General features: G+C 40.7%; 1 protein-coding gene across 2 annotated transcripts; it reads right to left on the bottom strand.

Annotated features, from left to right (window-relative positions):
* Window positions 1-948: 948 nt before the first annotated feature.
* Window positions 949-25,756, bottom strand: LOC115789247 (lysosome membrane protein 2-like). Of its 2 annotated transcripts, XM_030742568.1 has the most exons (13): window positions 25,318-25,756; window positions 13,566-13,723; window positions 11,674-11,821; window positions 11,318-11,509; window positions 11,071-11,162; window positions 10,469-10,588; window positions 7,632-7,810; window positions 5,075-5,193; window positions 4,647-4,720; window positions 4,507-4,558; window positions 3,950-4,102; window positions 3,760-3,801; window positions 949-3,453 (listed from the first exon to the last, which is right to left on the bottom strand). In XM_030742568.1, exons 1-13 carry the CDS (start codon window positions 25,438-25,440, stop codon window positions 3,343-3,345), a joined length of 1,563 nt encoding a protein of 520 aa, XP_030598428.1. In that variant the 5' UTR covers window positions 25,441-25,756; the 3' UTR covers window positions 949-3,342. The 2 variants fall into 2 exon arrangements, with proteins under 2 accessions (XP_030598428.1, XP_030598429.1); XM_030742569.1 differs by lacking the exon at window positions 3,760-3,801.
* Window positions 25,757-26,907: the final 1,151 nt, after the last annotated feature.

The following is a 26,907-nucleotide window of genomic DNA, read 5'->3' as shown; positions in this document are numbered from 1 at the left end:
CCAGGAGATCAGCAGTTTCTGAAAAAGACCAACAACCATGTCACATTCAGAGTTTCTTAAATTACCTTTCTTCCCTGTTCTGATGCTCAGTGGGAACTTCAACAGGTTGTTTTGACCTTGCCTACATGCATAAATGCATTGAGTTGCTGCCATGTGATTGGCTGATTGGACATTTGTGTTAACAAATGCTTGAACGAGTGTACCTAATGAAGTGGTTGGTGAGCGTGTGTCTTGTCTAAAATGCATTTAATAAAGCTAGCATGGTGTAATTTTGGAAATAACCGAGGACTTCAATATGAGAAAATACATTAATTCCAATATTAAAATAACTGTTTTAAAGTTTAATAACTCTGCACAGGCTTTATAAGGTTTTTTATTTTTACACATTCAAAAAACAAAACTATTCCAGTAACTTTCCTCTGCATATGTTTAATAGAACAGTGCTTTTAGCCTCAGAGACAGCAGCTGAAACGTCTGATTACTGACCCTTCCAACAGTCACATTTAAAGCAGTTTGCAATTTTCAGGCCCCATCACTACCTGGACAGAGGGTACTGCACAAAAACCATAAAATTGGATCAAATTATTTATAGAAAAAAATGTCAGCTCGGTATTTATCTGATATAATTGTATTCCCAATCATTTCCACCAAATTTTACCATACCCGTCAACTTCACTTAAAAAAAAGAGGCAAGCATAAATCAGCAAGACAGGTACTGAAACTACTTTTTATTTTTGTGTACAGAATAAAAACAGTCAACACTTCAAAACAAGTCGATAATTCCAAGAATACGTGGTTATGGCAGTAACGATAATTTCAGAAATCAAACATGGTGCAGAGCAGCTCTGGGTACAGTCCATACTCTGCTTTATGTTTTGGTTTTATCGACACAGCAAAATAATTTATTGTCTTTAGCCACAGCTGTGTGTTCACAGTGTTTTTCTTTTGTTTGTTTTGTTTTTACAACAGAATTTAAACTCATCCATTCATTCATCCCCTTGTGAATTTATAACTCTTCCATTAAGCGCAAATTTTCTCAAATTTAATAACTTCTCCTCATTTCAGCTAAGTGTTAAACATATTTAATAAAATCAAAAGAAGAAAAAAAAAATCTGTCCACTATCGTCTGATATATTGATTTCAGATTATCGCAGTGCATTTAACTCTTTCATTAAAAGGTTACAAGAGCTGTAATAAAAGCTGTGCTCATCACAGTTTAAATGGAGGAACTCTGCAGCATTTTCTAGATCACATTATAACCACACATTTTCATCACCAGCACTGAGTGAAAAAACTGTGACCCTGCACAATGTTTTCAAAGTGCAGTTTGACCCTGCTGTTAGATATTAGAAATATCGAAGAGTTTCATGTTGAATTTTTGTTTGGCAGCTGGAAAAAAAAAAAAAAAAGCACTTGAGAGTAGATTTGTTGATATGGCATGGTATTCTTTTCACACAACACAGAATCTTTAAAAGGAACTATAAAGCCAGTAAATTTGATCCTTTCAAGGCACCACTACAGCATTTAAAAGACATTTCAATGTGTCAGCTAGTATAAACAGTTATACAGGGTGTAATACTGTTTCAACTACAAAATTCTGCCATGCTCAGGGCTTTAGAGCTTTATAAACATTTATAAAGGTCTTACATAAAAAGTCCGTCATTCAAACATTTCTATAATGACACATTTACAAAAAAAAAAAAAAAAGCAAGGTATGCCTTACTTTACAAATTACAATATTCAAAATATACAGTGTTTTGTCTGATATGCATCCCCATCATACGCTGAGAGGAATGTAAGCTGTTCAGCACCTTTTACACTGTATGTATATACAAACAAATGCCATACTCTGAAGATTTCTCAGGTATGCTGGTGTTGTTAGAGATCCCCTCTCTGCATGCCATGCATGAACAAAAAATAAGCTGTGACAAATTTTTTTGTAACATTAAATTTAGAATTCAAATGAGGCATAGTAACAGTGAGCTGATTTTTCTTACACTACGCTGTGCTTCTTTCTCCTGCTTTAATAAAGCTTGACAGCATCTAAGAAGAGAACCCCCCCACCTCCACCCGAGTGAAATATGACACCCACAATAAAAACTCAGTTTATGGATTTCATCACACAACTCTCCAAATGACCTCAGCGTCGGCTTAAAGTAGTCAATCCCTAAAATCTAAAGTCCAGAGCGACACAGAGCAGTCTAACCACACAGATAATGATAGAGAATTATTATGTATGGAGGACTGCAAGTGCCAAAATTAAAAAAAAAAAATACAGAAACAAATAATTCAATGAATTGTTATATTAAATGCATCAAAATAATTGAAGGCACTGTGACATAAATCGCCTCTGAATTCACCTCCCCCATTTATTTACGTTACCACTGAATTTTCTTAGTTTTTATTCTCCTGTTGCACTTCTCAATTTATTTCATCATTTCCTTTCTTTCTTCTTTCTTTTTAAAGTATTTCTGCTTTATTAGGCAAAAAGGAAGGACATAGAAATGTCAGGAAATTGCTTTAAAAATGGAGTTGCTTAGCCAATCTTAGCTTAGCTAAAAAAGATTAAATTCAATGGAAAAGTAGATAATGGGAAAGCAGATTATCACAAACATAAATAATATAGGTACTGTCAGCTGCTCCCTTAATTCCCAAAGGGGGCGCCATAGTGGATCCGCATATTTGATTTGGCATAGATTTCAGACCAGATGCCCTTCCTGGCGCCACCCTCCTGGTTTGAGAACAGCACTAGAAATACGCTATCCCGTGACCTCCTGAGGCTGGGTTTGTGCCTCCTTTCATGTGCCAGCTAAATGTGATAGGACACAGTCACACAGGCCTAGACACTGGCTGGCAACCATGGAAAGGAAACATGAGCATTCCCCAACTGGTACACATCTTTCCCCTAGCGAACGCAGGTTGCCAGAGGGTCGCCAACCGGTCTCTGGGCCTGAGAGTGACTGAGGCCTTAATCACACCACTACGATGGAGCCACAGTACAAAGGTAAATAATACAGAAGCAAAGACATTAATTTACAATGCATTTGATAAGACTAATAAACCCATTTTTGCATGACTTTTTAATTTTGGCAGTTTTGATGCTTGCTGCAGAACGCACTCTTCATCTCTGCTTATTAGACAACTGCAGCCTGTTTTCAGCAATTTAACTATATCAGCAACAGCAAACAAGACCATGTTTTTCTGGGAATAGACTGTAGCCCTCAATAAGTAAACCTAAGAACATAAAGTGTAGAAGGTCTGATACTAAACATATCCTCTGAACCCTCACCTGAACCCTCAACGACCCACCCCACCCCACCTCACAAAGCCCCTTGCTTGTCCTCAAGCTTGCACATCGGCCTTAGGTGTCAGATCAATGTAGGTTCCATTCTGGGGATCTTCCTTCTCCTTATCATTAACTGGAGAGTAAGCGGTGTCGTCTTCAGCAGAGGACTGTAGCGGGACATTGAAGACAGAAAGCAGTATTACAAACTAATCACATCTTTGAGTTGTAAAGTTATACCTGTAATGGAAAATGGTTGATGCTCTGAAGCATGCCATCTTACAGCAAGTAAAAAAGAAATGCAGTATTAATATTCAGAAAAACCAAACAATACTATCACTGTACATTAGCAGAGTTATTTGAAGTCAAGTGAAATTAAGTCTACAATGAAAAATTAAGTATAAAGAAAAAAGGCACGAATAACAAATGAAATAAAGCAAATAAAACAAAGCAGCAACAAAATTATAAACACTTACAGCATAAAGAGGCTTGGTAAACACAATGCGCTTAACTTCATTCTGCACAGAAACATACAGTGAGAAACACAAGCCCGCTGTTATTAGTGTGCAATTAAGCAACTGAATGAATTGTGCAAAATTAACATTTATTAGAAGCAGGCAAACTGGAAGTCGTTAGGATGAAACTCTGTCAGAAGCGGCCTCGTACCTTCTGTTTGCGTGCCTTGGCCAGGAGGATGACCAAGACTATGAGCATGATACCACCCAGTCCCACAATGATGAGCGGGAAGTTGGACACCATAGTGCTAATCAGCAGCAGCTTCCTTACTCTCGCTGCAGACTCATCATCAATCACAACACTCTGTTTTTAAGAGGGAATGTAAAAGATCCGTCAGAGGAAATACGGGATTCAGTTAAGCATATACTGTAGAAGATGACGAAATCAATCAACATTAAAGCATCAGGACTGAAAATGTGGGAAAATCTAGCCAGGCCACGTGTTCCAGCTGTTTTCAGTCTTTACGTTCAGCCAAACTCAACTCAGTTAAAATGAGCTAAGCCAGTCCTTATAGGAAGTCGACAGACATGAGGATTGCATTAATCTTCTCATCTAACGCTCATCAACAAATGTACTTTTCCAAAATGCCGACCCATTCCTTTTATTTCCTTATTGCCCCCTTTATTGCACACTAACTCATAAGAAGCAGCTAACTGATGCAGTTATAGGAAACCAGTCTGTGCTTGAGTATGTGCATTGTTGCTTACCTCATTGATGAACATGACAGGAAATACTGTTTCATTCAGAGTTCTGGTGGTCCTGTTGGGAGTGCGGTAAAAAAAACATTAGCAATCGAAAACAGCACAGATATGTGTACATTTAAAACAGTTATGTGTGCGTTACTCACGGGAATCCAGAGACTCTTTGCAACAAGACATTCACTTGTGCTCTTTTGTGTGCACGTACAATCACGCCAGTGGTCTGAGTTGAAAAAAACAAAAAAACAAATAAACAAACAAATAATACAAACATACAGATAAACACACAAGCACGTGCACACACAGTAGCAATAATATAAAGAAAAGCACCGCTAAAAGAAAACACACCAAACCTGACACTGCACTGCATTGCTCCTTCTGAATTACACCACTAGGTGGAGTAGCAGTACACCTTAACATTTTCTGGCCTTTCTCATCACGTGGTTCAATAAATTATGTTGTGTCTATATAACTCGAAGCATTGTAGAGTCAGTATGACTGAGAATACAGAAGTTCTGCGTTACAAACCACAGCCGGGAACTATTTAAGGCTGATGACCTTCAGTCTGAAGACTTACCGGGTTAAGGTCCAGAAATGTTTGGTGATGTGTCCGTTCAGGTGACATTCCTTCAATGGCAGCAGCATATTTACCATCTGCCAGGTAGAAATGAGGAAAGGAGGCGACCACTGGGGCACCTATGAGCGGAAAGGAGAAAAGCTTAATGCAACCTAAGGAAAGGTGCTCGAGCTCGTGCTCACCTCCGTTTTTATGTTTTAGGACATAATAAAAAAGTTTATCCGCTCCTTAGATGGTCTTAAAATCAGGCAAATACAATCTAATGAACAACAACGAATGACATCATCATCAAACTAAGCCACAATCAGGAACCATGTGTGTGAAAAACTAAGTACAGCCTTACTGCTTCCACAGGATTTAAGAGGCTAAGCAGCAGTCAGGTGCTGTTAATCAAATGCACTTGATTAAATGATCATTAACAAGAGTGAGCACCTCTGTAAAAGTGGAAGTTTGGTCAGTTTGCTGGTTTTTAAGCATTCAGGTGTGTGTTAACACAATACCAGGGAGGAAAGACATCAACAAGTCCATCATTCTATGCTGAGAACAATTATTCACATGTGGAAAGACAGTTGCCAGGTGTGGACATCCGAGCAGAACCCTAAGGTCAGGCCATGCAATGTGCGGAAAAACTGCAAAAACTCAAGAAACTCTCAGGCTCTACAGGCCTCAGTTAGCGTGCTGAATTTTAAAGTTCATGGCAGTATGGCTTAGGTCTGCAACGCTGCAACAAACTATAAGACTTCTGGAACGATGGTCCTTTGGTCAGACAAGACCAAAGAGAAGATGTTTGGCCATAATGCACAGCACAACATTTAGAGAAAACCAAACACAGCACATCAGCACACCATCTGTCGAGCACAGTGCTGGAAGGGTGATGATCACACCAGAGAGGCAGCACCATAACATTGAAATAACAACACTCACCATTAAAGTAGCAGCACAGAAAACATTTTAATGTCGAATCTCCTTAATGTTTGAAGTTTGATCTAATCAGGACATGACAACAATAACAAAATACTTCAAAAGAGAAGAAAGTGGTGAGATATGATCTGACCGGGACGTAACATGTTACTCTGGGTCAAAAAAAAAAAATAAACAATAAATCTTCACAAATGGACAATAACCCCAGTTGTGTAAGCAATTAAAGGCAGCAACTGATATCCAGATAAAGAATCTTGTTGCTCTTACTGAGTTCCTTCCTTATATTGTCAACAGAAGACCTTATGTTCCTACAACCTCACCTTGGTCAAAATCAGCAACCGTAAAGTTGAGCGGCACATTTTTGGTGAGTGGCCCAAGCAAACAGAAATGGTCCAGCATTGCAAGGACCATGTGTCCCAGCAGCAGCAACAAAGTCAGATGTTGTGTGTGTGTGTGTGTGTAAGGGGGGTGGGGGTTGGGGGGGGGGGTGTAGAGGTGCTGATAAAGTGGGGCAGAGGTGACAGTTTTCCTGGTCTCATGTTTAGCAACAGACGTTTGACAAAAACACTGGACGCCAGAAAGGCTGTTCACATGACAGCCCACAAGGTCATCACGGGAGTGCTAACACACATATATATTGGTATCCTTACATGTATGGGGACCTTTATTCACTGTGCTCATTCTTAGATTCCTGGCTACAGACCTACACCCAAACTCATTTCTGTTTATGGCTAAACCTCATTTATAAGCTCAACAGCAATACTTTTTAGAAATAAAATATTTGCACAGTTTACTCCAGAGTTTCTACCAGAAATTGCTGCTGTTTAACATTACAGTGAACTGCAGTCTCAGTCTCTGGCACACTAATCCATGACGTCTGCTTTAATCTTTGCCGATGTTACATTATTCTGTAACAAAGCACTACAAGTTAAAATGTATTACTTCACAACAATGAAACCTTGATGGAAGAAAAACAGGGCTTGATGTTCACTTACTGGAATCCATCTGTCTAGTTAGACTAGTTAGAAATGGCTGCATGCTGTCACAGAAAATGTATTTCTGTAGGTACAGTATATGGCCGTGCATTCAAAAGGTAAAACAATGCATATTCTTTATTTTAAATATGTGAAAGAAATGTTAAATCCCTGATACTGGGCTTTGAACACAGGCACTGAGGTAATGCCCGGTCATATTCAAGGGCAGAATCAGGTGACAGGGCTTACCGCCCACTCTGCTACTGGGTCAGTCATGTCAGATGGTGCCTGAGGTGTGGAAAGAGCTGTGTCACATGGGTAATTTGGGAGGTATTAGTATTACTGGTAATAGTAAGAAAGCAAAGAAAAGAAGTATTTTATTGATGTCAGAGCAGAAGGTATTAGTACTTAGGGACCTGAATAAACATCAAGGATCTGTGAGAGCTTTTGAAATGTGAAGTTATGTTTTTAGGAGTAAGGGCCAAAGTCAGAGTGTAAGCAAAGGTTTTGTGCAGGATGTATTCATGCTATTTAAAAACAAACAAACAAAAAAAAAACCAGGAGAAAAGAATAAAATGTGTTTTGTGGGTGTGGATCATGAGAGAAGCATGTCAAATTTCAAAATGCTGGAGAGAAAATGCGCCACACAAGCTGACGATTACCTTTCCGACAGGGGCTGACTTTAAGGACGCCAGTTCCCAGGCACTCCTTTGGGGTCACGCAGAAACCCTCATTGTCTGGGTTCTCCTCTTTGCTGGCCAGAACAGAGGGAGGTGGCGTGAAGCGGTACGCCGGGATACCTTTCACCTCGACGTCCTTCTCAAACTCCATGTAGATGGTCCTGGAAATTAAAGCAAACCATCACATTACACAGCAATGTATTTCTGTAGGTACACAACTCCACGGAGTTTCACAGTGTTTATCCCCTTCGTCATGTGACTGCAACTTTGTTAGAAATTCTCAGTATGAGAATGAGAAAGCTTTCAAACTAATCTTTTTAAGGAAGAAGGTAAGGAATTTCTTAACAGGCAATGTTTGACGTCCCTAGTTTAAAAAAAATTGCAGCCTTTGACTTTCAGCAGAGAGACAAAGAAGCTAGATGACTTCAACAATTTGCTGAAATCCTATTGGGGTGGGGGAGACAAATGCTGTATTGTGATGCTGACCTTCCTTTTGGACTACGAGGATAAAAATTGTAAATCTTTAACTGTGGTTTTTTTTTTTCCAACTTCCAAGAGCTGTTCAGCCTTGCTGTGCGTATATGCAGCTTAGCTCCATCAAGGGAATCCCGACCATTTTCAGTGAGAACAAAGCACTCTATACAGTGTCTGCCAGTTGGTTGGGAGGGTGCAGCCCACCAATCGTGCAACAATACTGTACAGACCTTTCCCTTGACCTTGCTGGGAGAAGCCAAGTGAAAAATCTTATGTGTTTTCACACCAGAAAGCCTTGGCCTTGGCCTTATACTGCTGGGAATGAATGTGAATGAATTTCAGATGAGACACTGTTCTTTTGGACCAAATTCTTAAATATGTTAGGGACAGTATTGCAAACCAGATAATGTGAAAACTCCTTATTTTGATTTTGTGGAGACTCAGAGGAGTGGAAATCTCCACTATCTCTGTCATTTAATATTTTTCTGTCTTTGGCTTTGGTTTGGGTCTTTTTTAATGACAAAAAAATCAATCAATCATCCTACCCTGTCAGCTCACAGATGGGAATTCTGCTACTTTGCATCGGTCCCAGATGTTTTTTGTTTTTTAAACATAGCACCGTGTTAATCGAGCAAATCATACATGGGTAGGAGCTCTGGGTGAAAGGTTGTCATGTATGACTTAATGGAGCACTTCCTCTTCAAATTATTGTAATAAGTACAGGAAAGGGGATGGGAGTATTCCCTTTAGTCACAGTAGCATAGACGCCATGATGACCCAAGCCAAGCCAAGCCAAGTACAAGTAGGTGAAAGTGCTTTGTAAATATTTGGTGCAGGGGTTTTTGACACATATCCAATCAGAGTCAAAGGTGCAACCGTATCTGTCCAACAGATTCCTTCCATGCTCAACAAAATGGAGATGATGTCGGAAACAGCCTGCGTTCTCCAAAGGGCAAACTCATGTTACTGACGAGAGGGAAGCAGCACTTATATTTTTGCAGCAAACAAGGTTTGCGATTAAATGTGCAACTCATTAGTCAGTCAGTGTGTGAGAAGCATTTCTTAATAGTCAGTCCTGGAGGATCCTTCATAAATTTTCAATGTTCCCAAAAACATTAGTTGAGGACATTTTTAGCAAACACTTCCAAGAGGAAGCACTTGTGCTGTTCTTAGCACAAAGTAACACTTGCCATCAATCGTCAAACATTAGATGCATTTTCTCCCTTGTTTCTTTTACTGTTCTTCTTACAGTTGTCCTTCCATTTCCTCGCTCACTTTCTCCATAATGCTCTGGAAACATACTCTCCTAATAAGGAAGGCTTTCCATAATGTTTTCAGAAAAATGCCACTTTGGTGTTTCACACAGCCCTCATGCTTTGGGCAGACTAAATCAACAGTAAAGAGAGTTCACCCGCTGAGCTCTCAGGCCAGATCCACAGCCTGTGGACATTATTGCCATAGTAGATGTAGAAGCCCCGGTCTGCTTGTCATGTACCAGAAATAGACCACACCATCCCCATGTAAAATATCCTAAATGGGACACTAAGTATAGGCAGAATGATAGGACACACATTCCTGTGGCAGCCACATTATATGTGTGTCATGATACATAATTAAAATAATTCTTTATTTTTGAAATAACACCTTACATCAGATGAGTAACAAAACTAATCACAGTAGTGGCCCTGTCCCTCATTTGCTGTTAGACTTTGTGGGATGTGTCTGCCCACTACAGTAATTTTCAGCTCAAGTTAAAAAGTGCAGCTCCTCTGGTGCCCCCATAGCTTCCACTGACAAAACGTCCAATTTTACAGCAGAAATAAACAGGTTCACAGCCTGGACTGAAAAAATGGCTCGGGTCTCAATAACTAATTTTCCTCTCCGTGGCTGTACAGGGTAGAACATTTGTTTTATCATAACATTATTATTACGGCTAAAAGACCTGTGATGGGGGTGTAACTACAATGAGTGACAGGTACCTGCAGATAGGGTGGTAGCCATCTACTAAGCTGCAATTTAGTTATTTGGTGTCAATAAACTGGACCGATCAAAGTTCTGGAACATTGTTTTATGCAAACAATCTCATTAACAACATGGCTTGATGTGTGGTTAATTATACAAAAAGCTCTCTGATTGCTAGCAAACACATTTGCACCATATGTTGATAAGGAAAGGATGGTGCACAAATATTCACCACAAAGGATAAAATGAAATGGCTGATGTCATAATTTACTGGGGAAGCCCCCCCACCCCCCATCCCCCACCCTAAACAAAACCTACACCCCTGTGTGCATACCACATCTGAGCTGTAGGCAGCAGGAAGGCACTGTGGTGCTGAACTGTACCTGCACAGGTCTGGAGTGAAGATGTAAATGCGTTCATTCTTGTTGAGCAGGGGATGGAAAGCACTTCCATCTGATCCAACGATGCTGTTGCTGTAGTTAGAGTTCCAGAAAGTTAACTGCCTGCAAAACAACCCCCCCCCAAAAAAAAGGGTTTTGGAATGAGCAAGACATGCTGTTTTCCAAATGACCACTTCCAGTGAAAACAATTTGATCTTTTTCATCTTAAGAACCCTAAATTGCAATGGTGTGTTTTGATGATCACACAAGTTTTTAATCTGAAAGTCACAGTTCAAAAAAACACTGTTTCCCAGGAGCATCAGGGTAATTAGAGACTCCGGGGGCTCTACGACAATAAAATTGGATAAGAAGGCTCAGTAAAGGCCATTTTTAAAACATCAGGATATCCTGCCCTGTGCTCTGCGTTAAGAGCAAAGGCCATGCAACAGACAAACAGACTGAAAAGACATATCTCTATTATCTGCCCAAAAAATAAAAGTGGATTTCACAGGCTTGTTAATACAAAGGTTACCCAATAAAATTTCTTCACTCTGGATTAAGACAGAGAGGGAGAGTGTGTTTGCGTGAGACTGCAGCAGCGCTACCTTTGGCCTTGCCATGTTTCGATCCGGCCATAATCCATGTAGTTCTGCTCTCCAGTGTGGTAGATAAATTCACCGTCATTACTTCCATTTTTCTAAACCAAGCAAACATTCAACATTTTAAAAAAAAAAATGGTGTTTCTGGAGAAAAAAAAACCCTTCAGGTCTTTATGGTGGATTTGTTCCAACAACTCATTAGCAGATCTTTCATTTCATAGCTGATTATTTTACTTGTTAGAGCTGTACATGCCTTGTACATGAGGCCAAAGACCTTCTCCACTTCAGGACTGCTGACAGCAACGCGAGCCAGCAGGGGGTCTTCATAGCCCCAAAGCAGTTCATCCACAGTGCGTGTAGTGAAGAGACCGCTCCCGATGGAGTTCATCCAGATCGACACCATGGAGGCCCTCCAGAAGCTGCCTTTCACCGTGTTCATTACGGCCTGGAAACAAGAAGGGAAGCAGTGGTGAGAAAAAAATAATGCAGGATAAGGTAGACGGTGGTGGCTGAGGAAACAATAGACAATGTTCAGTAACAATGAGAACATACAGTCCTCTTTCCCCTACTTGGATTTCCACTTTTCTTTACTTTCAGTTCATGACTCACCCAGGCAGGGATGTTGACAGTGGTGATGCTATCCACAGCTGGATCACCCACAGACTTCTCCCTCAGGAACACAAAGCTTTTGGTGTTGTATGCAGCCACCATCCTGCCATTTTCCACCATGGTCACGTTGTCCTTATACCTGTACTCCCTGCGCACATACAGGAAAAGAACGTCAGTTAAAAGCTCCAAAAGTACATAAACACATAAACTTAAGTAAGCAATGCATTTCTAATTCAGCACAACCTACTGTATCAACCATTCATCATTTTGGGATCAGCCAACCCAAACTGTTAAAATGACATTGTAGGAGTAGATTATCTTGATTGTTGCAACATTTCTGGCACTTGAGCAATAAACCATCATTTAGGGATTGAATAGGTGTCTCTAGAAGTGATTCCAAATTACTAACCCACGCACAAAAAAAAGGTCTTGTCAGGACTCACAAAACAGAGTGCATTTGCTACACTGATGTGTGAGGTCAGCTTAATTCAGGCTTACTTATTTGGGGGCGGGGGGGAAAGAAATGACTGGATCACAAATGAGGAAGCAGAAAAGCAGAAGCTCAAGTTCTGAGCAAATAACGTGTGGTTCCTTCATCATCATTCTTCATCATTGTTTAATTTAAGGGTTTTGACCTGTCGCTATGGTCCAAACTAGAAGACCTGAGGCAAAAAGTCAAGAAGGTACACTATACAGCAGCACAGTGCAGTCTCTGTATCAGCATTGACATTTGTCCTCTAAAAGAATACACTGTATCACCTATGTGGCTGAAAAATGAAGCCACTCATTAAGTGCCAAAAACCGCAGCTCCTCTAAGCTGGCTCCAAAAGTCAGTCAGTCCCTACAGACTCCCATGTTAAAAAGCCAGACTTTACAGGATTAAAAAGCATGTTCATAGCCTGGTACAAAAACAAAAAAAACAAAAAAACAGTGTTAGGGTCTGTGAATAATTTGAATAATTTCCTGCTTCATGACAACTGAAGTTAGGGGTGTGGCCAGTTCGATTAACAGGTGTCCTGGGCACAGACAGTATAAAACACGGATGTAGCTTCTGGGTGGTAAAAATTAAGCCGTTAAAGTGTATCAACACCTGTATTCTATCTGAAGGCCACAGATGGTGATAGCTGTGGTTGCAAAAAGTCTTGTGGTCCAATAGACGTCCATGGGAAAACGGCCTTCTGTCTTGCCCTGTGTAAACACTTACCTGCTAGGTTTTTAATGAAATTATTAGCACTCCAGCCTTTCATCCTTATATGATAAGTTCTGCCTCCAAAAAAAATAATGGTGGTAGCCAAAATGCTAGGCTTCAAAGTGTGGAGTCAGAAAGCAATTGATGACATCACTGTGGCTACGTCCAGCTTTTATACAGTCTATAGCCAGAACACATCTTCCAGGTTGTGTGTTTTCAATTATTTCTTTAAAGACTTTTTATTGGTTTTACACTCAACAAAGAGTAAACAAGCGCACCGCTGAGCGGGTGCCAATGCTCGGCTGTTTTGGATTCGTAACAGCGTGGGGTGAAAGAGCTGTTATAGTAAAGTCAGAGAACAAGTGTGTGAAGTTGTTCTGGAGTTATCGCGGTCACAAGATTTTTAGAAAACTTGACCTCTGACCTTAAGGTTAAGGTTAAGGTTAAGGTTGGCAAATTTTGAACTTGTCTGAGATTTTTGGTAGATGCATCTATGGTGTGAATGTGAACATCCCAGGCCAGAGTTGCTCGAGTTGTAGCCAGTGTTATATAGTTTTTGTGGAACAGACACTGACACCAAAGCTATGGCAATAGTTCGACTAAATTAAATACAATAATGTGTCAGCAAACACATAATAATGTGTTTGCTGACATTTTTCGCAGGTGTGCAAGCAAAATGAGAAGTTCTGCTCTTGCTTCCCACCTGTATGTGTAGGGTCCAATCTGATTGACCTTTGGCTTTGCCCCTTGAAGAAACTCGTTCACGTTGGTCACATTGAAAAAGAAATACTGCATGTAGACAGGAGGGGGAGGTTTTTTCCATGACTCAAACACGCGGCTCCCCTCGACCAACACGATCTCCTGTTGTGACATAAAGAGCACATTTTAGTTGAAAACTCATCACATTTCATTCAAACTCACAAATATGGTTGTGATAATCAGCGCACAAACTCTGATTGCACACATGATAGACTGCATTACAACATGTTACACTGTAGTGTGTGCTTTGACACAAGTGCTTTCCCTTTGATGAGGCTTTCAGGCCATTTCCTGCGCAAAGTGTAAATTTTTGCAACAACCAACACATTTTAAACATGAAATTTCCGCAATGTGCTCTTAGTAAAAACAACCCAGAGAACAAAAACATCCTTGGGGTGGCGGGTGGGGGTGGGGGGTTGTGGAGAGGAGCTGCTGTGTGAGCGTCGGACAAGCACACTGGCTGCGCACATGAATGGTATGAGCTTCCACTGCTCCATTGTTAGCAGTTACCAATGCCAACGGGCACTTTGGGGGGGGGGGGCTAACAGATTATGTGATGCAGAAAGCTGGATGCACACTGCTTGTGCAGAACTCCAACCTTAATGAACTGAGCCACATTCCTCAGCACTGAACCCTATGAGGCCCTGGAGGTGGAAAATGGGCAACTATCCTGTTACATTCTCACAGCAAACGTCATTCCCCGTGGACAGCGATGCTCTGGCTGGCAGCAGGAACATTTTGAGATACTGGCAAATAGGGGGGAAATGGAAGGCTTGCGAGAGGATTAGCATTTCTTTTAAGAGCACATTAAGAGAAAATCTCACTTTGGCCTAATTGTGTCAGATTTGTGTTCAAGTTAGTGGCTGTAGAAGTAAGTCCAGAACAGCTCAACATGCCATTATTTTAGGGGAGTAGTCACCCCCTCCTGCTCCTCTGGGGTCCTCTCTACTTGTTCAGAGACAAAAGTTTAGCCCAGTAGCCAAAGACAATAAAGCTGTCACCTTAGATTGAGGAAAGGAGAGCATAGTCTTTCTATGTTGTTGTTTTCTGCTGTGAACAATCAATGGGGTAACCCTCCCAGCATGCCACATCAAATACATGGAAAACAGGAACAGAAAAAAACCCTCTTATCTCAGTGCTTACCACTGCTATCCTTACACCACTCCCCATATGAAAACACATGCAGCAGGTGAATACACAAATACACTTAAAGCGAGTGCTTTGATGTGCAGACATTCACATACATAGATGTGAACAGCACTGGGCACAGCAAGACGCCATGGTATTCATTAAATCCTCTAGTCATGGTGCACAGGCTTTGTATTATCTAAAAAGGGTTTGCCTCAGTGATGGTCAAAACACTCAGCAAAGCTAACCAAAGAACTGTAGTACTAACGTTACTGAAACCATCAAAACTATATCAAGGTCCATTTACTTTTTCATTGTCCATCAAACCCACTTGCAACCAAATTGCATTAGTAGCTGGCAGAGTTATAATTGGAGGCTTGATTTTTGGAAAGATCCTGCAATTTGTGTTTCATTCATTAAAAATAATAGGCATGCTGGAAGACATGGATGTGCTCTAGTGCAGAATCAGATACAGTACCAGTCAAACGTTTGGACACACTCACTTTGACTGGTACTGTATGTAGGTTTAAGGTTCAAGATGTCATGACAAACATCTTGGTCATGCACTTGCCACTACATTTCCTTTTAGTTAATTTACGAATAAGATTATATTACTTGTAATTTGTGCACCCTCACCTCTTTTGTTAAGTAGATTGACATTTCTCAAATAAGTTAACAATAAGAAGGTTTGTTTTAAAGCTAAAACATAATTCCAGTGGAAGCCCAGAGAGGACACATTAGTCAATAGGTGAAGGGAAGTCTATGTAAAAATGACCAAATTCCTATTCAGGAATAAGTCATTTTTCATCCTCATCAGTGGGTCACTGCACAGTGACCCTGGTTGACTCACACAGAAGCTGAGAGGCTGCCAACCGAGTCAGTTTCCCAATAAATCTTGCAATCCGAAAGAGCCTTAGCACACAATGGGAGTCTACTGCTGGGAGGGTATCCACGGGAAGAGATGTAACTTGATACAGCTGAAATATATCATACTGGCAGGCTAGCAGATAACTGTCTCCCTGTGAGTTAAATGTTTGTGTGTCAGTCCCACAGATACATTTTCTTTCCAGTTCCCACTTCTTTTCCACCTAAAAACGAAACTTGACAAGATCGGAGACTTTTTTTTTTTTTTTTGAATTTTTGGCCACAGCGGCTTTTATGGGCAGTGGAGAGAGACAGGAAATGGGGGAAAGATACAGGGGAGGACACGCAGGCAAGCTGGCGACGGGCCTGGACTCGAACCTATGCCGCCCGCATCGCAATGCGGCATATGTATGTGGTCGCTGGCTTCACCACTAATTCACCCAGGCGCCCCAAGATCGGAGACTTTTTTTTTTTTTTTTTACAAGCATTTGTCTGCTTGCTTGTGTACCTTTACTTGATATGGCTGCACAATCAATCAATCAATCAAGGAAACAAATAATGCAGACACAACCTGAAAAGCTATTTCAAAGGAAGAAGCCACTGATCCAAAGCTGCCAAAAAAGGCTAGAATAGACAAAAAATCTTGTGTTGTCAGAAAAATGCCCTCTGGTATGATACAACAGGAAAATGTAACTCTTCTAAAGTGAAGCTCACAAGCCTCAGAACCACATCCCAACTTTGCTTTTCCGACTTTGAGCTTCACAAAAGAAGTGCTATCACACAGTAGGAAAAATATATGGAAGCTGCAAGCCATCAGCCATGAAGATGAAGCTTGTTGTAAACAGATTTTCCAAATCGTTAGCCTAATAGCATATTTGCCTAAGTCATATTTTGGCATATTTTGAGATACCTCCCTAATTCTACTCTGCTAACAGTGTAGATTCATTTAGATATATATCTCAATTTTGGCCAAAATATGACTTAGGCAATTATGCTATTAGGCTAACGAAATGGAAACTAAATAGAACCATACTTTAAAGGTTGTAACAAAGGACTAGGGTTGTCACAATGCTAGAATTTCAAACTCCAATATTGATGCTGAATACTGGTCTGTGCAAAGGTTTTCAGCTACATTTATTTTCTGCGCTTCTCTTGACATTGCTGATCAATTATTTGTTAAGGCAGACTGTTAGAGTTTTCTCAGCTTCAATCAGGGACAAGACAGACCTGCAGTCAGAATGTTTACTCGTACAATAAGTGATACTGTATTTTGGGATGGAAACTGTTTTGGCTGTAGGTCAACCATCATTGAGCTGATACTTCCTTTTAATTTTTATTTTTTTACAAAGGTTGAAAACTTGTAAAAAATAAAAAATTGAAAATTTTGTAGACCTTTGCGCAAAGAATACTCTTCACCAAGTATCAGAAGAATTTGCCAAGGTTGTGGGTGTCACACTGCTCTTCGTGTGTTCAGCTGCGAGTGAAGGGAGGGGCTGTGAGCTTGTTTGTCCGGGTGCTGTGTGAAGTTGTGTGTCAGCTAAAGGAGGCGAAGGCTGTTGGTATCAATGCAAATGAGTATCCAATCTAGTTTTTAGTATCAATTCGTATCTGAGTATTTTTTTTGGGAAAATACAAAAATGAAAATGGAAAAATAAACAAAGAGATCGGAGAAACACCCTTCAATCGTGTTACTGAAGAGTGCTGAACTTTCACCGTTTGTTTACCTCTGCAGCTTCCCTTTTGAAACCCCACCAATGAAACAATTGGCTGATCCAAGCAAATCAGGCAGAGCATAAAAGAGTAATCCAGTCACTCTGACAATAAAACAAGATTATTTTTAAACTGCTTTATCATATTATCTTAGTGAGGACTCATAAATAACTGTTGTGGGTTCAAATATCGATATCAATATTGGTTTTAAAAATCCCAAGTCAGTTGGGATTTAATGTAAATTGAAAAACTATGTGCATGTCACTCATTTATCCCAATTCAGGATGGACGAGTGGGCTAAGAATAGCCAATATCTCAGAAGAAGGGAAAAGTCAACCTGACTCATCATTCATATCTTCTTTACTGGAATCCCACCCTTATTTTAAAATGTGAGTTCAACTTAACTTTGTCTTAGTGTGAACTTTCTCTATGTTAAAAAAAAAACAACTGCAACCCTTGCTAAAATACAGCACTTCAGGGCATTTTGAACTGCAACAGTACACACCACAAGGCCAGGCCTGTAGAAGGACTTGCTAAAGTTTACTTAATTTAATCTGGAGGCATTTACTCAATTAAAACAAACCCTCCCCCCATCACCATCCTCAGACTAATGGTAGCCACCAACCCTCTCCGTAGTCTCTTGACCTCAATAGCTTAATAGCCTGGATACAACCCTGTGCATTCTTGTTTTGCTCTCGAGAAGAAACTCTGTACTCGAGTTTTCCTGATGGGTCCATGAAAGTACCCTCATAAAACACTAGACCTCTTTTACAAAGAGCTACTGTGCATGCCTAAATACTTAGATAGATAGTTTCTTAAACCTAATAACTTTGAGTAAACAATGTATTTATCTCTGTGATTGACAAACATTTGATAATATACACATATAAATATGATTATTTAATGCCACTAAAACATATTTTTCTGTTACAAACAACAAACAACAGCTCCCCAATACTGATCAATATTGAGCAGGTTTTCTTTCTCCACTTTCTACAGCCACTTTACCCAAGAGCCCCAAAAAGGTTAAAGAAAATTAATTTTTCCACATCAGCTTGTTCCGCTGTAACAGAGAGCCTTACGTATGGCTCTCAATCTCTAAAGTCAATACTGAGCGTCTTTGAGAAGAGCAAGCTGGTGCCTGTTATGAAAGCTAGATGAGAAAATACAGATGAAGGTGTGCCATATGAGAACGCTGGGTCAGCAGTTCTTTCCTGTCTGCACTGTTATTAAAGTAAAGTGAACCTTTTGGGAAAGCTTTACTAACTTCTGCCATCTGAAATGCAGGAAATCAAGAAAACGACAGACCTTTGGTGATTAAAGATGCACTGAAAATTACTCTAAATCTTTTCAATGTTGAGCAGATCCTGGACCACACATAATCTCTATAGATCGCAAAACAACTGCATTTAATGCATCCCTTGAAGTTGATTAGTAATGTTCCAACTTAGTAGAGTTTTGGAGGCTCTGCTAAATGTTTCCTTTAGCTTTAATTAAAACATGTAGAAACCAAAGGCCATTGTTCCATGTGCTACAAAACAGGAGCTATTGTAGTAGCTATTGTACATGTTGAGAATATCAACTCTGTGCAACTTTAAAAATGTAAAGATTGCAATGTTCTTGGCCAATACAGATTTTTTGGATTTTTAAAAAGTCTGACCCGGTGATTCTGATTTTCTTTTCTAAGAACTACGACTGGCAGCTGAATAAACATAAAACCCCTGAATGCATGACACCCCCGGCGGTGTGTTTATTTGTAGTTGTGGACCATTGACTTCTTCACCTTTGGTACTGAAGATAAACCATCCGAGAATGCTCTAAAACTACAGAGCTCTTTAAACAGGATGACTCGACAGAGAAAAGTCTGTGTGTGTAAAGGTTTTGATGTTTTCATTGGTTTACATATCTGTTTCCCATCACATAACAGTAAGCAAACTGCATAAACCCACTCTTCTGTTCACAGATGAAATGTAATGCATCGGTGAAGCTGAGGACCACAAATGAGGAACTTTACTCGACAGCCTCTACGTGATCTCCTTTTCTCCTTTTCAACCACAGACTTGAACTCTTGAACTCTTGAACAAAAGCACAGATGGAAAACACCTTCACAACACTGACAACACATACGCCGCATTTACAATGAAATTAATGAAATGAAAGTAAATTCATTCAGAAACACATTTAATGCTGACCTACTAGTAGTAGCAGTAGTTTGTAGTTTCCTGATTACTGCTACTTGTATCAAAGCTATTTTTACTAAAATCATACTATCAAAATTCAAAGACTAAATAAGCATTACAGGCCCTTTTTTCAGTGTGTTTTGGGAGGTCCACCTTAGTAAATCAGAAGTTAGGGCATTTAATTCTTGGCTTCAGTATCTGCTTGAAATCTGTGTGGGAACTTGCTTCCATTTCATCCTGCATTACCTGCAGTATTTCTGTATTTGCAGTGTGTTTCTGTATCCTGTGTGTGTGTGTGTGTGCTGCTGAATGGGTGAATGTGTTTTTCAGTTTGACAGCTTTAAAAAAAATGTGAAAAAAATTCCCAATAAACTTCACCTCGCTGCTGAGTGTTAGTTTGGAAACAGCCCAAACTTTTGGCAACATCTGTGCTCGCTGTCTTTCATTACTCACAAACAATTAGCCAAAGGTTTATAGCGTGGCTCACAATCACATTTCTGATTCATCCTTCTTGTAAATGTACTCCTTGTCTATTCCCCGCACTTCATTAATGTTCCAATCTGATGCTGTTCTTTGTAAAAGCTCCCAATCTATGTTTCCTCCCCCACCAGAACCACCCTGAGTAAGACTACCCCCTCATCAAGCGTCTGGCTTTAATTATTACCACTGCAGTTATTCTTTCATAATACTTTCTATAAGCAATCACTTCTGCTTCTTGTTTACACAGGCACACCCATACTATAGCATGCACGGTGGCTGTAACTCTGGAGGTAAAGCAGGTCATCTGCTAATCAGAAGGTTGGTGGTTTGATCCCTGGCTGCTCCAGACTGTATGGCAAAGTATCCTTGAGCAAGATACTGAACCCCAAGCTGCTCTCCGATGTATCCATTAGAGTATGAATAGTAGATAGAAAGCACTTAGGAGAGAAGTCAAAAGAAGTGCCTGAATGAATGGGTGAATGATGCATGTTGTATGAAGTGCTTTGAGTGCTCAAAGTAGAGTGGAAAAGTGCTATATAATGCGATATAATAATCAGTCCATTTACCATCTGCTGTATGTGAGTATGGTCAATGTGAACGATTACATAATAAATGATTACAGGCATGCCAGTATAGTGAAACTAGCATAGTATCAGAACCAACTGTGGATGTTAGAGTCTCAGAAGAAATAACCAGATCTCACATTAAAGAAGCCAGAATGCTAAAAACACTACTATGTGCTGGTAACTACTAAAGTCTTATTTTTCCACAGATTATTACTAAATGAAAAGAGTACAGTGGCTGATGAAGAAAGGTGGGGCTGACTTTACTGAGCAAACACAGAAAGGCACACGATAAAACTTTGTAGGCTAGTCCACAGCTGTCGGGATCCTGGGTCTGTGACCCAGCGCTTTCTGTTTTGGGCTTTAATTTCCTTTATGGAAAGTCGCTGTTTGATTCTCAGTTTATTGTAGTTTTGCAATTTTGAGCTTTGTATACATTCAGAAACCAGGATGGTTCCTTTACGGTTACATTCTCGGGATTTGTTGTTGTTTTCTGAGTCATGTTCTTAGTTATGGTTTATTTGTATTTGATTCCTTGTTTTCCTGTGTTCCTCTGCTTGCTTCCCCATGTTGTGTCAAGTCTATGTTTATATTTCCCTGTTTACTCACTTCATGTTTTATTTGGCCAGTCCCTTGTTGCGTGTGCATTGTGTTCACTTTTGCTTCCCCTCGTTGCGTTAGCGCGATTCAGTTGCCTGTTCCCCTCGGCTGTTTCCACTCTCCCCTCGTTACCTATACATGGTCTGCGTACTCCTCAGTTCTTTGTCGTGCTGTCGTCAAAGGCTCCCCTTATGCTGTGTGCTCTCCCATCAGGGTGTTTGCCTTGTTAAATGGCATTCCTAGTTTGTTCGGCTGGCTCCAATCCAGCTTCATTTGCACTTTGTTGATTCAGTGTGTTACCAGCAATAAAGCTGGGTGTTTTGAGTTTAAGTCCTGTCTCCAGTGCACTGGAGTCCAATTCCTGCCTACCACAGAGCAGTCCATTACAACAGCACACAACCAATCGTGATGATTTATGCCCATGAAGTCCAGGACATTAATTGAAAGTTATCCAAACTTTCCTCATCTTACCCACTGCACCTGTTTGCCATGTTGACACAGAGTTACATCACAGTTAATAAACTGCTCGAAAAAATTAAAGCAGCACTTTCAAAACACATCAAATCTCAATGGGGGAAAAAAAAATCATGCTGGATATGGAACAGGTAATGTGTTAGGAACAAAACAATGCCACATCATTTGATGGAAATACTGATCAACCTACACATGGTTAAATTCAAAGACACCCCAAAAATTAAAGTGAAAAAAAAAAAAATCTATGGCAGGCTAGACCATTTTAATTAAATTTCATTGCAGCAACTTAAAATGGTACTCAGTAATTTGCTTGGGCCCCGCGTGCTTGTATGCATGCCTGACAATGTCGAGACATGTGTCTAATGAGGCGATGAATGGTGTCCTGAGGGAACTCTTCCCAGATCTGGACCAGGGCATCACTGAGCTCCTGGACAGTCTGAGGTGCACCATGGCAGCATCAGATGGATGTCCCAGAGGTGTTCTATTGGATTTAGGTCAGGTGAGTGTGGGGGCCAGTCACTGGTATCAATTCCTTCATCTTCCATGAACTGCCTCCATACTTCGTCATGATCCTGGGTCTGCAACCCAGCGCTTTAGGTTTTCTGGTTTTGCTGTGTCATGAGTCATGTTCTTAGTTTTGTTTGTGTCTTCAGGCCTTCTTAGTTTAGTTACCTGAATCGCTTGCTCGTGCTTTAGTCATGTTTGATTCTCTCAGTGTGCCTGTCTCATGTGCCAAGTCTGTGTTTCTGTGTTCCTGTTATTCACTTCCTGTTTTATTTTCCTAGTCTCTGGTTCCCTGTGCATTATGTTTAATTTTACTTCCTTTGCCTTGTTAGTCTTATTCTGTTCACTTGTGTTCCCTGGTATTTCCACTCTCTATTCATTATCACTTATGTGTATTTATTGTTCATCTTTCCTCCAGTTTCTTTGTTGTGATGTTGTCAGAAGCGTGCTGCTTGTGGTTGTGTGTTTGTGGATTACATGCCCTTTGGAAAGATTTTGTATTTTTTTTGCTCAAAAACCAAGTAATAAAGTCAAGCCTCTGAAAGCCTTCTGAGTCTAGTTGGGATCCACACTTTGCCTGCCACACAGCCCGTTCCAGGACACTCTCGTCCCATGAGGCCGGGAATTGTTGTGCAGCAGGAGTAACCCAGGACCTACTGCAGCAGCTGCAGGATCTCACAGTGAGTCCAAGGATTTCATCCTGATACCTAATGGCAGTCAGGGTACTGTTGCCTAACCTGTAGAGGTCTGTGCATCCCTCCATGGATATGCCTCCCCAGACCAGCATGACCAGTTTGGCAGTTTGGGGGTGGGTCAGTGATGGTCTGGGGAGGCATATCCAGACCATCACTGACCCACCCCCAAACTGCCAAACTGGTCATGCTGAACAATGATGCAGGCAGCATAACATTCTCCAGGGCGTCTCCAGACCCTTTCACGTCTGTCACATTTGCTCAGGGTGAACCAGCTCTTGTCTGTCAAATGCACAGGGCACCAGTGGTGGATCTGCCAATTCTGATACACTACGGCAAATGCCAATTGGGCTCCACAGTGCTGGGTAGTGAGCGCAGGGCCCACTAGAGGGTGTCGGGCCCTCTTCCTGTTCCTCCTTGCACAAAGGAGCAGATACCGGTCCTGCTGATGGGTTAAGGACCTTCTACGGCCCTGTCCAGCTCTTGTAGAGCAACTGCCTGTCTCCTGGAATGTCATGCTCTTGAAACTGTGCTGGGAGACACAGCAAACCTTCTGGCAATGACACGTATTGATGTGCCATCTTGGAGGGGTTGGACCGCCTGTGCAACCTCTGTAGGGTCCAGGTATCAATGCTACCAGCAGTGACACTGACCCTAGCCAAAAGCAAAACAAGAGAAAAAACAAAACAAAAAAAAAAAAACAGAAAAATGTCAGTGGCCTCCACCTATGAAACCATTCCTGTTTTGGGGGTTGTCTCATTGTTGCCCCTCTAGTGCACCTGTTGTTAATTTCATTAACACCAAAGCAGCTTAAACTGATCAAAAACCCCGTCTGCTAGTGAACCGACTAGATCAATATCCCAGAAGTTTAACTGACTTGATGCTATATTCTGACTAAAAAGTGTTCTTCTATTTTTTAAGCCATCTGTGTTAGTTACTGATAGTCATCTGTAACTAATGTGATGTCTAATGATAAATTATATTGCATTTACCAACTTTAAATGGAATAAGCTTCCACGTAAGCATATGTATAAGCTCAACAAACTTAACAAAACCAGCAGGCTGTACTTTCTGAACTGAAAAGATCAATCACATTTGCTTACATTATAAAAAGTAATGCCGCAGTACTACAACCTGTTGACAAGGCCCCTGCATTTTTCAAGCTGTGTGTATCAGCAGTTAACATGAGAGCACTTTTCTAAATCAGCTGACAGAGTGAACAGCATGTAGGTAGGTCAGCTGATTGGTGGAAAATAAAGAAAACATCTGCTTAATTTATATGTCAGAGACACATAGGTATGAGTCCAGTCACTGGGTTTATAGATTATGCATTATACTGGATGTGTGAAAGGGGGGAGGTTGATTGTTTGATCCCTGGCTACTGCACATACTGCACCCTGAGTTGTGGAGTGTGAATGTGCGAATGTTAGATTAAGTTAGAGCTTAGGCATAGAATGTGAATGGGTGAATGAAGCTTGCAGTATAAAGTGCTTTGTATGCTCAAATTGAGAAAAAAAATTGCTAAATATAAGTACCAGTTCATTTACATTTGGTGATGGTAAACAAAGTTCACATCTGGAACACATGAGAGTGCAGCATGTAAACACAGACCATAAGATCACAGGACCACCACTTAAACTGGAACACCAGCATTAGGAATTCCTTTGCAACCACTTTTCATAATAAACATGTCTGCATGGAGTCCACTTGGTGCATCTTAAGTTGTTCGAGATACACCATTTAAAGTAAATGAATGGTTACATTTAAAATTGTTATTTTTAAGTCATTATCTGGTGTGGGCATGAAAAGAACTTGTCTGCACAAGAGAACTAACTTGTTAGGACAAGATATAAATGTCACGTTACATGGGATCAATGGGAATTTCTTTGGATCAACAACTTCAGTACTCTGAGTAAAGTCATGTGCATGCTAATGCAACAGGAACTGACTGAGGCTGTGTAACTGTAGGGAAGAGAAAGTGCTGATTGCATAGTACAGGCTACTTAACCCACAACAGGCCATTTATGGCCCATCCCCCTCCACCTCATGCGATGCAGCCTCTCGTCTGAGCCACTCCTTCTGGGACACACAGCCCATCAATATCTGAACAAATGACGAGCCATTACAGTCACACTTTGATGCACGCTTTTGTTCAGCTTAGCAGATGTGGAATCCCACTGTAATTCAGCCAGGTTTCTCACGTTATTAAATTAACATTATTTTTAATGACTAATGATAGTGCGTGAATGCAGTCAAACAACCAAACTAGTGTGCTTAGTCTTGTAAAATCTGCATAGAGGGTATGTAAATTAGTAAAGCTCACACACACACACACACACACACACACACACACACACACAATGCCATCATTTTAGTGTCCTCCATCATTCTCAATACTCTCCTTGTCCGCAACAGCCTTTTCACAGCAAAAATGCATGTCATCACTCAGTCAAGCATGAACTTTACAAAGTGGAAAAGTATAGTGTTTTTTTTTTCTTTACCTTTTTCAGGCGTTTGTGCATTAATGTGCGGAACACCTGCCCCACAACCAAGCCAATCCCAACCGCGAGCAGGACGGCGCAGGTGATCCCGACCACATAAACCGTGCAGGACCTTCGCGTCATGTTGGCAGGTGCCAGGAAAGAGAGAGCTGGACTCTTGAAGGATGGATGGATGGATACTGTCCGTACGTCCTCCCACTGAACACACAGAAATAGGAGCTCCAACCTTGACTTTCCCCTTTGGGCTTGTTGAAGAGTTGCAGAAAAGTTTCTTCAAGATTATCTCCAAGGCGTAAAGTGTTTATTTTGTCCTCACGCGTTTCTAAGTTACAGAGAGCTGCGGGAAAGTTTGGTGACTTATCGTTAATGGTGAAATGTTTATTTTTGACTACCACAAGATCCCCCTCACTGAACGGCGACCTTAAAATAAAACATGTGCCGCGAGTATTTGTAACGGGCTATAAAGTCGCTCGCTCCCTCCCTCCTAGCGAGGAGAGCGCTGATTGGTTTATACGGTTTACGAGCCCGGAAGCATGTGAGCGCGTGTGTGTGCACAGTGAACGCACCGCCACCCGCGGAGCAGCAACCCTAAACTTACATACCGCTGAAAGCGCAGCTGCAGGCGAGTGCTCTACAGCTGAGACCGGGTTACGTACTTTACTGTAACGGACAGATGAACAGCTGAGTATGAGGAGTTTTATGACTTAATGTCATTTTTCTGTGAGCAATTCAAAACAGAACACGTTACCCCAATGAGGTACAGGTATGAAACTAGCGATAATCATAAGTTGTTTAATTATATTCGTGTTTGCAGGCCGTCGTCTGTCTAGAAAACATGTTCACCCTAATGCGCGATCTAATCACAATAAGTTGACACCAGAAACTTGGCGAGGCAACAAGTCGCCCGCTTTCCCTGAAGATAACGAGCTATGCGAATCATTTGCTGTGAAGCCCCTCCTGCAACACTTCCGGCAACATATTAAATATATTATATTAAAAGCCCTTCACCTTGCTGAAGGACAGAGAAGATTATAGTTTACGCAGTGAGCTGGAAGACGTGAACCCAAACAGATCTCATTTTTATCCTGTTTGTTTCTGATTGATTCTGTAGTGAACTAAAAGCTACTGCTCCATAAACATTTGTGACTTTCCACCACAGTTGACACACAAACATGAAAACAGGATGGATGGATATGTTCTAATTATCCAGGTAACTTTTAAAATCAAGGTTTGCAAAGCTTCGTGTGGATTTAAAATAACAAAAACACTACGCTACAACACGGAAACACAACACAATCACCAGGGGTTCAGGTGAAACATCACACGCATGTGTAAATGTTTTCCAAAATTTTCAACGGTCATTAAGAAATTAGAGCTTTTTAACTTGCTACCAGAAGCTCACTTCAAGGGCATTTGCTAGTTTAAACCATTAAAATTTGATCTTGGTTAATTTGCTTTTAGTTTTTCCATTATCCTATGATCTGTAATAATAAAGCTAATAGTAAAGTTTATTTGTATAGCACTTTTCAAAACTAGCATTTCAAAATGCTTCCCAGAGACACCAAATAAAAGAACAGGCTAAGAGGAAAT

The sequence above is a fragment of the Archocentrus centrarchus genome, chromosome 12 (assembly GCF_007364275.1).
Source record: "Archocentrus centrarchus isolate MPI-CPG fArcCen1 chromosome 12, fArcCen1, whole genome shotgun sequence".
In the NCBI taxonomy this organism is placed as follows: Eukaryota; Metazoa; Chordata; class Actinopteri; order Cichliformes; family Cichlidae; genus Archocentrus; species Archocentrus centrarchus.
The sequence above is the reverse complement of the archived record's forward strand: the minus strand, read 5'-3'. Positions and strand labels throughout refer to the sequence as shown.